Here is an 18,325-nt window from a genome sequence, read left to right as displayed (position 1 = left end):
GAGAGGCAGCGGGGGGGGCGGGGGCGGGAGGCAGGGCTCAAACTCACGAACCATAAGATGGTGACCTGAGCCAAAGTCAGATGCTCAACCGACTGAGTCACCCAGGTGCCCCAGAAGTATCATATATCCTTGTTTAGTTGTAACAGGGACCGCAGAAGGAGAACGTGGCTCGGAGTCTTGAGATGAACTCTTAAATCCACCTTGGGGTGGTTCTTTACCCTGATTTTGACCGATACACAGAAAAGGGGTTAGCATCAGTGGAGCACTTGCTCCGGGCCAGGTACTGTTTCTGGTTGGCCCTGAGAGGTTAAGTAACTTGGCCAAAGTCACAAGGTGAGCCCTGGGAAGTGAGCAGTGGGAGAGCCAGAAACCGGACACATGTCTGTTCCTCATTCTTGCAGCAGTATTTATGGGGCCACCGTGCCCTGCAAGTCTGTGCCAGGGACAGGTACTGTTACGGGAGCTGTGCCTGGGATCAAGGAGTATTTTTGAATCAGAGAGTAAAAATCCTAAAGAGACTCCACATCTTCCTAAAAGAGCTTATGAATTAGGAAGAGAAATACTTCAAGCAAGAAATTCATTTCAGAACTTCTAGTTAAAAAATAATAGAGTTACATTTATAGAAAAGCTCTTAAAATACTTCTAAAGTAAATTGAACTCTATAGCAGACTTTACAAAGCTCCACTTTGATACAAAGTCTGGAGGCAGAGGAAGTACCTGGGAATCTATTAGAAAAGTAAGAGATGATAAAAGATACTCAAGGGAAAGTGCCCAATGGCAAAAAAATTCGGGCTATGTTCCTGGACAGGACACACACACTGGAAGGTCCTGGTAGCTGTTGCTCGTACCGAGTATTTTCATATGGCATCATATACACGTCTTAAAGTTTCGATATTCTGGTGTCGGTCTTCTCTCCTTCACCGTCTCGTTACTTTTCATACCGCAGCTCCCGATACACACGGGAGGCTCAGGACACTTCTTGTGAGAAGGAAACATTAACCAAGTTTCTCTCACACCATGATCAGCTGCCTCAACATTAAGGAAAGGAGAGAAGCAAAGATCCCACACATTTTACAGGTTGGATGATGTTTGGAAATTAAAGGCGGACCGTACTTAGTTCGTGGTAAATCCACCGTAGGGGGACCCGGGTGGATCAGTCAATTAAGTGTCTGACTCTTGATTTCGGCTCAGGTCATGATCTCATGGTTTGTGAGTTCGAACCCCACATCTGGCTCTGCACTGACAGTGCGGAGCCTGCTTGGGATTCTCTGTCCCTTCCTCACTCTCTCTGAAAATAAATAAATAAACTTAGGGGTGCCTGGGTGGCTCAGTCCATTAAGCATCCAACTCTTGCTTTCAGCTCAGGTCACGATCTCATGGCTTTGTGGGCTAGAGGCCCATGTTGGGCTCCATGCTGACAGTGGAGCCTGCTTGGGATTCTCTGCCTCCCTCTCTCTCTGCCCCTCCCCAACTCGTGCTCTGTCTCTGTCTCTCTCAAAATAAATAAACTTTAAAATAAACTTAAAAAAAAAAAAGGCAAATCCACTTTCCACATCACTTAGAAGCATCATATTTCACAGGCCCAAAGACATGCACTTTATAAACACACAATGAAGGGGCGCCTGGGTGGCTCAGTCGGTTAAGTGTCCGACTGATCAGGTCACGATCTCACAGCTTGTGGGTTCGAGCACTGCATCAGGCTCTGTGCTGACAGCTCGGAGCCTGGAGCCTGCTTCGGATTCTGTGTCTCCCTCTCTCTCTGCCCCTCCCCTGCTCACACTCTTGTCTCTCTCTCCCTCAAAACTAAACATTGAAAAAAAATTAAAAAATAAAAACAAACACGCATCGAACTAAGGAAAGGGTTCGTAGGTGACGCAGCATTCTCTGTACAAAGAGCTGTTTGGTTAGGTATGAATCCACTGTTACTGTTACTTATGGCAAAAAATGTCATACGGTACCTAGGTTCTTGTTGTACTGAAGTTTTGGCAACTGCGCGATCAAAAATAGGAAGTTGACAATTGGAAAATAGGGTAGGCGCTTGGTTGTTATGTATATCTGGAAAGAGAAAGGGAAGCAAAATTGATGGTCTCTTCACTGTGCGCGATACCGCAGAGCACATTTTCAAACGGGAAGCTTCCACGTTATTTCATTTTGCTCTGCAGACTACCTAAAACTAGGAGGGTTCCGTTAATTTGCCGCCTTCAGAGTTTCATTTAACGCCACTGACCCCTGCAAACATAAATCCCTATATGAAAATCAGCCCTTCTGGGAAGGGAACAATTTTGCCTAGAGAATAGCAGTTACTTTCCCCGGGAATCCTCTTAATGTCGTGAACAACGGGAGAGGGGGGATGGGCTAAATGGGTGAGCGGCATTAAGGAATCTACTCCTGAAATCATTGTTGCACTAGATGCTAATTTGGATGTAAATTTTAAAAAAATAAAAAATAAAACAAGTTAAGATAAAAAAAATAAAATGAAAATAAAGAAGAAGAAGAAGAAAAAGAAACAACCGGAGAGGGGAAAGTGTGATGAAAGCAAAATACACAAACTCAACCGAGAGCTGTAGGGAAGGACAGAGGGAAGGAGGGAAAGGGTTGGGCAGAAGGAAAGAAGGAAAGAAGGAAAGAAGATCCACCCAGCCAGCGAGTGGTATTAAGTAAGTAGAAAGCAAGCAAATGTCTCCTGTGTCATTCGCTTTCCCTTGTGCAATGTCACAGAGCAGTCTCCGCCCCCCCGCCCCCCACCAGGTCTTGTGCGGCCAGTACAGTCAGGGCAGATCCCGCTGTCTCCCTGCTTCCCTCACCGCCCTGGGAGGCAGCGTGGCACTCTGGCCAGCAGCCCCAGCTCTGCTCCAACTGGCTGGCTCTGCCGCATATGCTACAGCGGAGCCCCGGTGAGGTCATCAGCCTCTCGGCCTCAAGTTCCTCACCCAACAACGGCACGTTTCGTGGAGCTGCTGAGATGGAGTGACATGACCCACGGTCGGGGTTCACAGTGCTTGGCACGTGGTCAGCACTCAAAAAAAAAAAAAAATGTCAGCTGCTATTCAGGCTCATGATCTTTCATCCAAACCCGGGGGGATCATATAGATTTTACAGATTTTAGAGAAGTAATAAGGGGTGTAGGTAACACCTTACCACCGAAGTTATCAGTATTTCTGCATCAAAACATGAATATTCACAGAAGCATAAACGGCCTCATGTTAGTTCGGGACAAGTTTTGCCACCAAATGAGATCTGGCACCAACTTGTGAAAAGACTTTCAGCTCTCAGAGGTTTCTGGAAACTACAAGTACAAAAAAGCGTCCGCGGCCCCCAGATGATGGCTGTGATTACTATCAGCCACGGAGGGAAGCGTGTTTGGGCATCAAGGATCAATGCCATCATTTAGCAGCAATTCAAATCCCCAACCCCGGACAAACCTAAAACTGATCTCCCACAGACAGAGTACTTCTCACTTTTTAAGGAACTGCGGCAAACACCGTGTCTCTCGATTCCCATGGCCCCTATCAGGCAGGGAAGGTGTGATTCTCCTGTTACTCGTGGGAGATTGAAACTCAGGGAGAGTGAGGGCTTAAGAGAAGGGAGGTTCCGGGATTGGAACCCAGGTTCTCTCAATATTTTAGCAAGTGACCTGCTATCCGGGCCGGATCCCCCTCGGTACCATGCGCCTCCCACCACTCTGTTCCTTATTTTAATCGTTGACCTTATTCAGTGGGTTGTGGATGCCGGCTGCCTCCAGGTAGGCTGTGATCTCATACAAGAGTGTGTTGTCTTCTTTGGGGTAAGGAAGTGAAGGGTCTTGATAGTGGGCTTCGATATCTGCTAGGAGAGCCCTAGAGGAGAGACACAAAACAACACGAAGCAGGGATAAATGTTAGCGATGAACGCAATTCATGTAGCAGTCAGTACGGGCTATGACGTCATCTTTCGGGGCCTCAGTTTTCTGATCTGTAAAACGAAGGCTTGATCCTTCTAGTTCTCAATTTCTGTACCTGTGACTGGTTATAAGTGGAAAATTTGACCTAGTATTGTTTTATCTTTTGGAGTTAACCCAAATCAAATGCTTTTACTGTTCCAACTTTTTTGATTAGAAAGAATTTTGTTTCTTATCATTTAATGTTTGACAGAGCGTGAGCAGGGGAGGGGCAGAGAGAGAGGAGGGCAGAAGATCTGAAGCAGGCTCCGTGCTGACAGGCTGATGGCGGCAAGCACGATGTGGGGCTCGAACCCACAAACTGTGAGATCACGACCTAAGCCGAAGTTGGCCCACTCAACTGACTGAGCCTCCCAGGTGACCCTCACTGTTCCAATTTTTCTGAACTGACTGAACTGTTTTCAATACCTGCTTTGTCAAAAGCACTGAGTTACTTATTTATTATTAAAAAAAAAAAGTTTGTTTTAATTTTATGGAGAGCACACACGCATGAGTGGGGGAGAGGGGCAGAGGGAGCCCAAGATAGAATCCCAAGCAGGCTCCACGCTTAGTGCAGAGACTGACATAGGGCTCTATCCCACGACTCTGGGATCATGACCTGAGCCGAAATCGAGTCAGATGCTCAACCGACTCAACTGAGCCATCCAGGCTCCCCCAGATGTTTATTTTTAAGTAGAGGCTGGAAATGAGAGCAGGTTGCTGGTGAGGTGGAGGATGTGACTGCACTCCGGGATGTGTGCCCACAGCCACTGTTGGTAACTAACACACTTCTAACTGCCCTCCGGATGATCAGTGACCTAGTCCTGTGGAGATCCAGCTGTGCATTTGGTAATAACTGCTTTCTCAAACTGTGCAAGTATTTAGCACAAGGTCTGATGTGTACTAAGTGATCAGTAAACGTTGGCTGAATAAATGAAATCCATCAATAGCGAGTAAGAGAGAGAGAGAAAGAGACTGAGACCAAGAGACAAGACTGAGGGAGGAGGCTTACAAAGACGGGTTCGATTCTGTCTTCCCTGGGAAGGAAGGCCATAGGTGCAGACAGCCTCCTTACCCCAAAAGAACGTAAAAGAGTACATACTGAAGAAACTGGGGCGCTAACCGATAACGAACAATCCGGGCCCACGGATGGCTGTTTCCAACGCCGGCACTTACTTATTGAGATTCTCCAGAGCAGCTGCCAGATGTTTGGAGTCAAACCGACAAGAATAATTTAACTCGTTGGCAATCTGCTGTCTCAGAATCTGCATCTGCCCCACCTGTGAACGAGGAAGAGGAAGAACAGGTGGAACACGCCACGCTGCAAAGGGACAGCAAGGAGGCAACACAAAGATGACAAGTTTTGACTGGAAGGATGACAACATTCCACAGGACTGGACTGGCTCCCCGGTGAAGACCAGCGTCATCCTTGACGGAGCATAAGGAACCCTGCAAGGGATGTGTGGACAGACGCCTATACGCCAACCTCAAATATCCCCAAAGTCCGATATTTTACAAAGTGACCCATTAACGTTCCGTTGTTCACGTATCAAAAAGGTGTCTGTATTGAAGCTCTATTTACGACCTTTTTCAATAAGTTCTCCAAGCTTAGTAGCTGCGAATGAGAAGCCCTCCTTCCTTTATTTGTCCTAAACTGAACTTTCTGGAGTCCTAAGGATGCCACTGTACTCCGTTATCCTAAAATTTGGTGAATATAAACCTATCTGGGTCACCTAGGATTGCAGTTCACATAATCTTCTGGGTTATAAAATAACTTACATAAATTTTCCAAAAAGGCCCTTCTAACAATGATAAGCCCTCATCCATGGGTTCCTAACCATTTTTTTTTTTTTGGTATCCTGGACCTCTCTGGGAATCTGGGGAAGCCTACTGACACAGTCCAAGAATAATTCTTTTTTTTTCTTTTTAATGTTTATTATTTATTTTTTAAGAGACAGAGACAGAGCATGAGCAGGGGATGGCAGAGAGAGGGAGACACAGAATCCGAAGCAGGCTCCACGCTCCAAGCTGTCAGCACAGAGCCCAACGTGGGGCTCAAACCCACAAACCTTTAAGATCATGACCTGACCCGAAGTCAGACGCTGAGGTGACTGAGCCACCCAGGCGCCCCAGAATAATTCTTTTAAATGTGCAAAATAAAACATGAAGGATAACAATGGCAGCCAGTTGTAACCAAGTGTAATTCTCCAACTATTCAAAGAAGAGATCTGTGACGCAGAATTATGTTAGCGTGGTGGATCAAGCATGTAATTTCCGAGTAGTGATGAGCATAAGCGATACGCAGAGATGTCTAGGACCCCTGCCAGGTGATGGGAAAGTACCTCTGGTCAGGTCTGGGGCGGAGTTCACATCATTCCAACAAAGTCCCAATTGTTGGCATCAGGAAGTCAAAAGTAGACTGTAACTTTCTGTGCCAGTGAATTCCTTCTTGTCTGTTCTAGGGAAGCTATCCCCAAAAGATTAGCAAGAGAGAGAGAGAGAGAGAGGAGGAGGAATAGGGGGAAGGTGTTTTATAATGTTAGCAACGGTGAGGGAGGAATAGACACATTTCCTCTGAGTGGTTGGCAGCAGAGAAAGGTTAAGAAAAAAAGAGGGGCCTTCCCGAAGAGCAAAGAAAAGATATTTAGATAAATGGAGCTCGTAACAGTTAAAAGCGTTAAATGGCCTCAGATGTATTACTTTTGGCCACTATTCTTACTAGATTATTATTCTACTTACATGAAAAAAATAAAATCCAAAAAAATGTCTTTATAAGAAACCTTTAGAAATAGAAAAATACTATTATTTAAAAATTAGAATAGGGCAAGGCCAAGAAGACAGTGGGTTCCCATCAGGCCACTCAAAAATGTCCTTTCAACTTTGATCTGCCCCATGTAATTCCTTCTTTTTAATGTTTATTGTTGACAGAGAGAACGAGAGAGTGTGAGCAGGGGCGGTGCAGAGAGAGATGGGAACACAGAATCTAAAGCAGGCTCCAGGCTCTGAGCTGTCAGCACAAAGTCTGAAATGAGGCTCGAACTCACGAACCATGAAATCATGACCTGAGCCGAAGTTGGATGTTTAACCGACTGAGCCACCAGGTGCCCCCCCACCCCTGCTCTGCCACATAATTCCCTCTTAATTCTACTCTATGTCTAGGATTCCCTTAGAAAATACCAATCTAGAAATGGAAACAGAAGTAAAGGCAGTTTAACCTAACTTGCTCTTATTTAAATATTGAATCTCAGTGACCAACATTTTCTCTTCGGCGCTCACCTACTACAAGCCTTTAAGAAGATTCTGGAGAGACTAAGGAGCCTGGGAGGTGATGCTATCTACCTATCTAGAGAGATCTTTGGGTTGTCATCTTTCTCCGTTTCTCTAGAGTTGCACAGATAGGGCAGCCACAACCGCATACGGCTATTTAAATTCAAACGGATTTAAATGAATAAAATTTAAAATTCAGTTCCTCACTCCCACAAGCCATGTCTTAAGCGCTCAGTACCTACATGGGGCCAATGGCTACCAGCAAACAGTGCAGAATATCTCCATCACTGTTCCAGATCAGCAAAAGACAAAAGGACAAATTGGTCCTTTGAGGGCTTTATGTAAAGAGCACTGACTTGCCGAAATACTTGGGTGATGACTGAAGTACCAGCAATTACGACTCACAGAGGTCTGTAAGAGCCACTAGGGAACCTCTCTGACGCATCCCTGCAACCTCCCTCAGCCTCCCACAGAGGTGAGACTCAGGCCTGTCTGACCTCAGGTAATTCTCCATTCCTCCTGAAAGCTTTCCAGCAGTTAGAAACTTAGCCTGAGAAGCTCTCGATACCTGGAAATCACGTGGCTAAGGGACGTCCAGACATGGAACAAGAGGACATCCAGCAGAGCCAGAGGCTCTGTGTGTTACCTAATCTAAGTTTCCAAATTAAAACAAATTTTTTTTCACTGCAATTATAGGAAATATATTGTGAATTTGGCTGAGGCACCACGAGTACTGTCTCAACGAACAACTAACAGAATTGGGAACAAGAGAATGGAACTTCCGCAAATTCCCACAGCAGCCTACGCTTTTCCTGTGGTAGGTGATGTCTGTAACCATGGATTAGTTTTCCACCAGGAAACCTCCTCTTTCCCACGAGACAGTACGTAGGCTTTCTGAGGGGGGCAGCTAGTGTTTCCTTCAACTCTGTCTCGTAGCACGTGACAAAGATTTGCACATGAGTGTTCGACAAAGCGTTGCTGAAGGTCTTGGGTCATCATGTGATGAGAGAAAGACACGCGGAACACGCAAAGCCAGTGCCACAGCGTGAAGGCAGGAGCACAGATGAGCGACTCCTAAAGCGACTTGGATTTCCATCCGCCATGTTAATCTCTTCACCTCACTTTCTTACTCGTTTCCAAAGACCCAGTGTTCTCTGCAGGGTGTAAGGATAACTTGTGTCCTAGAGAACTTGGCTTTGTAACATCTGTGCGGATACAAGAGGGGAGAGAGGCAAATGTCCTGTTCTAGCACCTACTTGGAGAGGACCAGGGCTGGACACTGACAGAGCCGCTCAGTAAATAAACCTGTCACACCTCAGGACGGAGCACCCCTGAGGGAGGAAGGTTTCCATCTCCTAGTGTGAAAGCACTTCTTGCTCTAGATCGTTCCAAAAAGAAACTGCTTTCTTCAGGTTAAGCAAAACGATGGGCCACATAAATGAAAACATACTCGAGAACAGCCCAGAAAGGAAGATAAAGGGCAAATGAACTTAGAAATAATGATAAACTGAAGTGTTGTATTTTTGCTTTGATGACGCAAGAAGGAAGAGTAGCTTTCTTTGGGTGACAAAGTTACAAGAAGATAATAGTTGAAAAAATACAGTACTGATGATCACCCTCTCTCCCATAACATACCTTCATTATAGCCTCGAGATAAGCTGTCCAAATCTTCTGTGTTTTGGCAATGGCGGAAAGATAAATTTTATTCGAATTTGCTGAAAGGTGAAAATAAAATTTTCTATTTAGTAAATCTGGAAAAGCTAGTGTTACCTCCATCTCAGACTGGTTTCAGAACACTTACCCACTATGCTTTTTAGGGGGCTGACAGCATTCATAAGGGTTTTCAAGGTATCCTGCACAGTTCTGTCTCTCAGGATAATTTTCTGAAACATACTGAGGAAATTCTAAAACACGAAGACACAACAGAAGAACCAAACATAATGAACAAAATGAACAACACTCCAATGAACTCAAATGTGTATGGAACACAGCCTGGGCTAAGTCATAAAATGTTATAAAGGATGACAGGGAAACGGCAACTTCTAGGTCCTGTTAGAAATACCCCTTGCTCGGAGGAGTTGTTGGTTTCAAAGAGAGTCTCAACTTCCTCACATGAAACTCCCAAAACCGGTCCACCCAAAAAACTACCGTGTTGGCCAAGGAAATTCTAGTGTATTCTCAATTCTTATCTACCTGACAAGAAGCATGTATGTGTGTGCCTCGTGTCAGGATAGGAAAGCATGAAAGAAAAGTTAAATCTCTCCCAGGGTAGCAGGAACCATGCATGAAGGCCAAAAGGCTCACCTGTAGCTCTTTGACAATCATAAAGCACAGAAGCCTGTCTAACCCGTTCAGACCGAAAGTCCCCAAGGTGGTCTGGATTTCTGAGAAGAGCCGGCTGCTGGTCACTTCTTGGTGAGTCTTCATATCATACCAAGTGTTCAGCTGGTCAATGTGACATGTCATTCTAAAGGAAAGACAAAAAACTCAAAACCCAAAAGCAGCTCAGAGGTCATCCTGAGGAGATGGGGGACGTAACAGGATTTGGGCACCGGATATAAGGGATGACATGACGTGATTCGTTTAATAATGTCTGCGTCCAGGCACCCAGTGTATCTCACGGTGAATGCCCAATGGGCCAGGAAGGCAAAATTCAGTGAAATCACCGTTTCCTGCCCTATGCCAGGTCACCGCTTGGACTAATTCATTTCCACTGAGTTGGACTGTTGTTTGGAGCTGAGCGGAGAGGCCAAGGTCGGATTTGGCTGTCAGGCTGGAACGCATTAGCGCCCAGTTTTCGCTCCACGGCGTCTTTCCTTAAATTCCCAAAGATCGGGATGTAAGAGGCTCGTGCCATTTCCACTTTGATAAGAAAAGAACTTTGAATCCTGCTGCCCTATCAAACATCTGTGGCTATGGCAACAAAGACGTTTCGTCTCTCCTCCCAGTTCTGGTCACCAAACCAATGATTCCTTTTAGACTCAGGAGTGCGTGGACGGCAATGCTAACAACCAATGGTATTTACTGAGCACTTCTTCGGTGTCAGGTTCTGTGCTCTTCGGGGTCATTGTCGTCATGGCTCTGCAATACATAAGCTGTGTGACCCTTGTTTTACAGATGACACAACAGAGCGAGGCCTGATTCTAACACCATATCCTTAACCACCATCTTCCTGTTCTCAAGTGCTGGCACGGAGACCTTAAATCACTTAAAAATATGTGCCCAGATCCCATTCCTGGGGTTTGACTCAGCAGGTCTGGGGTGGAAGCCCAGCCTCTGAAATTCCAGTGAACTCCACAGACGACACGCCCCCAGTTCTAAGACACATCTTTAAGGACATATCTTTAAGAAATGAGGCACGGGAGCGAAGGAAGCTTACATCTGGAAGTAAATGGGAAGAACAAGATTTCCAGAACTGCATCCTACTTTAAGGCTTCGAAGAGTCCTGATTCGATCACCCAGGGCTGGCACTCTGAATGTGTCACTCGAGAGGCTCCCCATGTCGATGAGTAAGCCAATAACATGACATGGAAATCCCAAGCATGCTTAATCCTTCCTACAAGTCATAACATGGCATTAGGTGGATAGTCTTCTAGAAGGGCTTTGGTGACCCACCCATGGGTACCCAGAAAGCAGGTGTTACAAAATGTTTTGGATCATTTACTCCTTTGGCCCATGAGTCACAGACAAAGTTCATTTACGCTGTAACTTTTGGAAGAAGTTTACATATAGTGTACCAAGTTGCATAACTTTTGAAGAGATAAAATAAGCCAGAATTTGAAGGCTGTACAAAGGAGACATGTCATAAGGCCATTTAGCTTACACAAATTCAACTATGCATGCACAGCTGGACAGAGAAAGAAGAGAAGTCCTCTTTTCCTGGGTAATCCCACCAACCATTCTACTCAGTGAGCATGTGCACAGGGGTAGACAGGACACAGAAAACGCGAGCCTGCCCTTCCTTCAGCTGGGCTTCGTACCGACTACCTCATCAGAAGCTCAACTGAGAAGGAGAAGGAAAATGAGACGTAATGAGGGAAGGAGTGTGCGAGGGTCTCCCGTGGTGCCCACCTAAACTATTCTTAAGGGTGGTTTTGACCACAGGAGATGTTCACTCATGTGACTGTGTATATAAACTGTGATCCACTGTATGCAAAGCTACGCAGCCTGCCCTTAACAGCACGGCACTTAAGAGCTGGGCCCTGGAGTCAGAGGGCTGGTGTGTATTCTGGATCCACCATTTAGACCCAGATCTTGGGCAAGTGACTTAGCTTTACTAAGCCTCAGTTACTTCCCTTTAACATGGGAAGAATAACAATGCCTATGTCAGAGATGGCTGTAATGAGTATCAGGGATGCGTACAATGTGCTGAAAAGCGTGTACAAGGTAAATGTTACACAAGTGCGTGGGTGTGGGGGTAATCTCCAAAGGTCAGGGTCTGATAAATGTAAGACCTGGTGGCTGGAATGGAGGAGTGTGCCACAGTTACAGGTACAGATGAGCAAATCCGTAATAAAAAAAGTTTTAACGTACTAGGGAGTCTGCAGGCCCAAGTGAGTAGAATGTTAGTTGGAAAGTGAGAAGAACATAAAACTAAAAGGTGGCTGAACAGACCTGAAAGTTATTTTGATCTCCATTTCCTTGGACTGGGGTCTCCTTAGTCCCACTGCAGAAAATACCCAGCCTCAAAAAAAGTGACTCTAATAAACCCACTAGAGTGGATCCAAGTGTGGTAGGAACAAGGGTGTGATTTGAGGAAGATGTTCAGAGACTTCTATTGTCCACAGTGTTCAAGGCCCAGTGGAATTTAGATACACCTACTTTGGGTCTGTGATCCTCAAGATTTCTCTGCAGAGTCGACCAATAAATGTTACAGACTCGTCCACAGGGGTAAACTTTGGTATTGGGATATGAGTAGACTGGTACATACTCTGCCAGTCCTGAATCTAGAAACAAAACAAAACAAAACAAAACAAAACAAAACCATGAACACTTAGTACAGTGGGCCCTTGAACAAAACAGGGGCTAGGGCGCTGACCCACACACGGTTGAAAATCCACATACAACTTTTGAGTCACCTAACACTTAACTACTAATAGCCTACAGTTGACCAGAAAAGCCTTATCAATAACATAGTCCATTACCATATATTTTGTATGTTAAATGGATTATACATTGTATTTGTACAACATAAGCTAGAGAAAAATGTTAAGAAAATCATAAGGAAGAGAAAATACATTTTACAGTACTGTACTGTATCTATTGGGAAAAACCAGTGTATAAATGGACCCCTGCAGCTCAAAATGAACCCATGCAGCTTAAATCCGTGCTACTCCAGGGTCAACCGTACGTCTTTGATAAGATAACCAGTTATTCTTTTTCTACCTAGTTTTACAAATATGATGTTGCATAAACAGTGACAATAAATGCTCCTTGGTTTGGAAGAAAAAACTTAAAACTGGGTAATAGCCCCCGAGAAATGCTACATGTAACATTTATAAAAGAAGAAATATTTGTGAAAAGTGAAGTGACTGAGGAGAAGTTAAAAGAGAGATGGGAATTTCTGGCTTTTTGTCTTCTAGGTTAACATGCATTGACATGATAATAAGATTCCAAAATATCACAAGGCTGGAAGATGCTTAATCCTTCAAAAATGTCACCCGAATCACGTCAGTTCCCTAATCACAAACTTACTCCTCGTCAACTACTGACTAAAAATCAAACTTCTCAGCCATGACACTTAAGAATCTGGTGTTCAAACAACCCAATTAAAAAATAGGCAAAGGACTTAAGTAGACATTTCCCCAAAGAAGACATCCAAATGGTGAATGAGCACACGAAAAGATGCCCAACATCATTAGCCACCAGGGAAATGCAAATCAAAACCACAATGAGATACCCTTTCACCCCTACGGGGACGTCTAGAATTTTTTTAAAAGAGCAAAACAAGAAGCGTTGGCAAGGATATGGAGAAATGAGAACCCTCAGATGCTGCTGGAAAGAATGAAAAATGCTGCAGGTACTGTGGAAAATGGTCTGGTGGTTCATCCGTAAGTTAAACATAGAACTACCACATGACCCAGCAATTCTGCTGTTACGTGCATACTCCGATCAGGCCAACTGAACTCCTTGATCAAGCCTTCTGAACTCTTGATCACGGGAGTTATGACATTTACAACAGCTTCATTCTGTGGCCATTTAATTACATCTCCCTCCTCCTTAGGACGGTAAACTCTTGGAGGTCAGGTGTCCTATAAACTTTTCTGGAACCCTCACGGCTCCTGAATGTACTCTGAAGGGATCTGTGACTACCTAATGCCAAACGATTTTTAGTAACTATTTAAATAAATTTTCTTATTGCTATTTCTGAGGCTCAGGGCATGTATTTTAAATGTCTGAATAACAAATATGGTCCAGAATTTTAAAATTTAATTAGATACCTTTGTTCTTAAGAAGTTATTACACTCTTGTTCCACATTATAATTTATAATACGAGAAACTTCTTCCTGCCAAATCTTCAGACCATAAATGTTGACATAGTCCTGTATGTACTCAAAAGAGCGATGGAATCCATCCATGGTAGCCCCCAACTCTTTCAGCTTGGGCATCAACTCACTTGGCTGTGCAAAAGAGGAAACACAAATCTATTACGCTGGAGTAGACTGTCAACCACTAATATCTACATTAGACTTTAAATAAGACCCCTCTCTAAAACACAGTGAGAGTTTAAGAGAGCTTTGGGGAAATACCCATTTCCTACCTCATCCAGCATGAGTGGCAACTTATGTCAGACATTCAGCAAAGAAGAGGTTTCATTCATTTGGGAGGGGAGTCTCACACAAAAGAATATGGAAAATGAACGTTGATGATTTCTCTCATGTCATTTGATGAATACATCCAACCTTCAAATACTTAAAATATTTTAAATTGAATTTACTGGAGTGAAAAGAACCCTAGATACAAGTTCTAGGCCCATTTTTGTTTTCCTCCTGAGAAAAATGATTTGTTAGGTCAAGGCAAATAAAAAATTACAGGCCAGGGGCACCTTAGTGGCTCAGTCGGTTGGGTGCTGACTTCAGCTCAGGTCATGATCTCGTGGTCTGTGGGTTCAAGCCCCGCATCAGGCTCTGTGCTGACAGCTCAGGGCCTGGAGCCTGCTTCAGATTCTGTGTCTCCCTCTCTCTCTGCCCCTCCCCTGCTTGCTCTCTGTCTCTGTCTCTCTCTCAAATAATAAACATTCAAAAAATTAAAAAAAAAAATTACAGGCTTTATAGTCCCGACCTGCTTAGGGTTAAGAAATTCTTTTAAGAAGTGACCCTGAATCACAGACATCCGTTCAATTCTTAAATTGGGGGATCAACAAGGAAAGGACTGGTTTTGGTAAGGATTTTCTTATCATAAGAAAGGATTAAAACATAGAATCAAAAAACACATCAGTGTATTGCGCTGCCCATCATATATCAGGTATGTGTTAGGAGGAAAGGTGTTGTTCACGACAGTTCTGCAAGCTGGGCAGAGAGAAAGGACAAATCCACGTGGTCATCTGGTACCTTGGCTCGGGGGTTGAAGATCAGTCCCTTATGAAGAGCAAAAGCAACACGTTTAACTAGCTCCTTTCTTATTCCATCTTCCAGCAACTGTTTTGGATCCACCTACGTGCAAAGCAAAAAGCAAAAAATGGCCGTGAGGAAAAGTTCAGCCATGACGAAACCCAAAGGAAAGACAGTTTCTGCAATCTGCAGGGAAGCACTTTCCCACCCCATTTCCCAGCGATTGGGACTTTTCTCCTTTCCTGTCTCTTTGATCTTGCGCAGCTTGGACAGAATTGTTGAACCTGTCACCTCCTTAGGACTCGGCTGGCCTCCGTAAAATTCATGATGGTAATTTCACAACATGACATCCCAAAGATGGTGGGTATGAAGAATTTTAAAGTGCCTCTCTCATTTTAATCATTTCATTAAAAGTAAAAAGTGCCTTTTCTTCTCACCAGGAGCAGAGGGGAATGAACGGCCTGGCCTTGCCTTTCTTCCAGACGCCATCTACATGCGCATGAGCAAGCTCAAACTTGGGCTTGGACAGACTTAACAATTCTCTTTTCTTCCAGCATTCTTGGAATGCTGTTTGTAATTAGGGAGATAAAACAGGAAGGCAAATCTGCTATCTACCTCTATAAGCTGATTTTGCTGGTTCTTTTTTCTGTAATGAGAAAGCATCCATTATTCCCTAAAAGACAGTCTCCTGTCAAATCCAGAAAACATCAAATAGTTTTAACATAATCCCTTGAAATTCCCTGCAACTTGTTTCTTATATTTTTAATTTGCAAAGTACCATTACTTTTAAAAGTCATAAAGACAAACGGATGGGTTCCATCTGGGTTTGATTATATTTAAACTTTAAGAATGGCAATTGCAATGAAAGTTACACAAAATACAAGAGCCAGGGAAACATGCTGAGCTACACCATGACTATACAATCAGCAAAAGCCAGACTTCGGACAAACAAGTCAGAGGCTGTGGGTTCCTGACCAGATAAACTGTGAGAAAGGAAAAGAATGGAGGAGAAACCTGAAGACTTAAAAGATAGAATGTATTTTTTTTTTAATGTATTGTCAACAGATTGACTTTAGATAATAAAACTCTAAATGGAGAGACTAGGACTAGGTCAGGGCACATGAGGAGGATCCTGGGGTAGGAGCTGGGAAATTATATTTCTTGACTTGGGTGGTGGTTGTAATAACCCATTAAACTATGTAAATGGATCTACAGCTTTCAGTATTTGTGCCCTATTTCACAATACAAAGGTAAATTATAACTAGATATAATCAGCGAGGAAAAAGAAATCAAAGAAGTAACATGACATTTTCAAAGAAATACTCCTTATAAAGAACAGATTTAGTGAGGGGCACCTGGGTGGCTCAGTCGGTTGAGCATCCAAGTGTTGATTTCAGCTCAGGTCACAATCTCATGGTTCGTGAGTTCAGGCTCTGAGATCAGCTCTGCATTGATGGCGCCAAGCCTGCTTGAGATATTCTCCCTCTCTCTCTCTCTCTCTCTCTCTCTCTCTGTCTCTGCCCCTCCTGCCACTCGCATACATGCACACACGTGTGCATGCTCTCTCTCTCAAAATAAATAAACGTTAAAAAAAAAGATTCTTTATTAAAAAAAAAAACAGATTTAGTGAAAAAGGGTTAACTGTTTTCAAGAAAACAAAGGTCTTAAATGGTCCTTCCAATTTTTCTAAACCTTGCACCAATCTATAGAGTGCTTGCAGCTTAGAGAATGCCCCTTGCACACAGCCCCTTCCCTCACATTTCTATCCCCTCCTCTGAAGTTAATAACAGTTAACCCTTTTCACATGGATCCTCCAGACCTTTCTCTATTAATTTCTACACATAAATATTGTCCTCCATACATAGTTAATTTAAAAAGTCTAAATGGGACCATAATACGTATGTATACACACACACACACACACACACACACACACACACACACTGTTCTGCAATTTGCTTTTTCCACTTTAAATTTTAGAAATCTTTTGGTGGTAAAAGCTTTTTTTAACTTTTATTTCTTTTTGAGAGACAGAGTGCGAGTGGGGGAGGGGCACAGAGAGAGGGAGACCCAGAATCCAAAGCAGGCTCCAGGCTCTGAGCTGTCAGCACAGAGCTTGATGCGGGGCTCAACCCCACGAACTGTGAGATCATGGCCTGAGCCAAAGTCAGAGGCTAACCACCCAGGCGTCCTGAGTGGTAAAAGCTTTTTGAACAGCAGCCAAACAATCTCCAGTAGGAACACACCATGATATATTCAGCCATTCTCTCACTGATAAATGCTTAGATTATTTCTATTCTTTTTTTGTATGGCTACCTCCGACAATGAACATCTATACATACATCTCTGTGTATATCTCACTTGTTTTACGTCATATGGATTAAAGGACACTTACACTTTTTATAAATGTCTGAAATAGATGCTTAACATTAGCGGGCTGAAGACTTGTGAGGGCCACCGGATCTGTTACCGAAAGCCGAACTGTTAGACTGGCAGAGAAAGTCTACTGGGTTGAATATGGTCAAGATGATATTCTCCCTGGCTCTCATCTGAAAGACTGTAGCAAAAGATCTGCCTTTTTCATAAGCAGGCTTTCTTTTGATAATTATTGTTAATTATGAGGTTTTATTATATCCTTTCTGTACTGGTCATTTTGCATGTAAGATGCTTAATCTGGTCCCAGGATTTATCACCACTTTATGGATTAGTAAGAAGTGACTACCTCCATGTATACTCTTTGCATATCAACTGAACTAAACTGGCATCAGGTCTAAAGGATGTTCAGTGGATTCTGTGAATATTCTAGGAGTACGATGGTATTTCAGCACACATCCAGAAACCAGACACTAAAGTTTCATTTCGATTTAGGTTTTCTTGGATTTTATTAACATAAGTGTTAATCTGGCAATTCAATAGATACACATTTAAAAAAAAATCAGAAATATATAGATTCCACTGATGTCTGATAAATGAAAAAGAAATACAAGCACCATGAACTCTGTGAATGGGCATATCTCTAGTCATCATAGAATTACAAATTAAAATAGTATGGAGATAACACTTTATACTCTTTGGGGAGCAAAAACTAAAACATAGATAGTAACACATATTGTCAAAAATGTGGACAGACACCAGAGAAACAGTCATTTCAGAAGGCAATCTGGCAGTACTGAGAGAAATTAAGTATAAATACACCCTAAGACCTAGTGACCCAGACCTGGGGAGGCAGATTTCAGACACAGGCCCTACAGCAGGGACATGTTCAGAGATGCTCATGATAATGGGGAGCGTTGGAGTGAAAATGACAACATAGGTGTCTGGGTCTTGGGGAATGGTTAAGTAAAATGTACAATTCTACACAGCAGTAAGAAGTAACCAACAGCCCAACCCACAGCAATACAAACAAATTTCAAAAGCAGTAACTAGCGAGAAGAGTTGGAAAAAAGAATGAGTCTTAGAGTACAATACGATGTAGACAAATCAAACACATGCACACATAAAGTAACACCTCATGTTTAAAATACGGGATCACTTGCCTCTTTAGGGGCAGAAATCAAACATATAGAACGGGTGCTTTTGGGGATGGAAATGG

General features: G+C 43.5%; 1 protein-coding gene across 3 annotated transcripts in view; it reads right to left on the bottom strand.

Annotated features, from left to right (window-relative positions):
* The window catches only part of WASHC5 (WASH complex subunit 5), a 63,375-nt gene that overhangs the window by 9,781 nt on the left and 35,269 nt on the right, over positions 1-18,325 (bottom strand). For 2 of the 3 annotated variants that reach the window (XM_049633487.1, XM_049633488.1), the window contains exons 18-26: positions 14,734-14,835; positions 13,624-13,803; positions 12,005-12,129; positions 9,488-9,650; positions 8,985-9,087; positions 8,819-8,898; positions 5,093-5,196; positions 3,707-3,836; positions 1,959-2,055 (exon numbers count right to left, since the gene is read on the bottom strand). In XM_049633487.1, coding sequence (XP_049489444.1) covers positions 1,959-2,055; positions 3,707-3,836; positions 5,093-5,196; positions 8,819-8,898; positions 8,985-9,087; positions 9,488-9,650; positions 12,005-12,129; positions 13,624-13,803; positions 14,734-14,835 — 1,084 coding nt within the window. Of the gene's footprint in view, positions 1-1,958; positions 2,056-2,167; positions 2,230-3,706; positions 3,837-5,092; positions 5,197-8,818; positions 8,899-8,984; positions 9,088-9,487; positions 9,651-12,004; positions 12,130-13,623; positions 13,804-14,733; positions 14,836-18,325 lie in introns of those variants that run through there. The other variant, XM_049633489.1, reaches the window with a different exon arrangement.

The sequence above is a fragment of the Panthera uncia genome, chromosome F2, assembly GCF_023721935.1.
Source record: "Panthera uncia isolate 11264 chromosome F2, Puncia_PCG_1.0, whole genome shotgun sequence".
Classification (NCBI taxonomy): domain Eukaryota; kingdom Metazoa; phylum Chordata; class Mammalia; order Carnivora; family Felidae; genus Panthera; species Panthera uncia.
The sequence above is the reverse complement of the archived record's forward strand: the minus strand, read 5'-3'. Positions and strand labels throughout refer to the sequence as shown.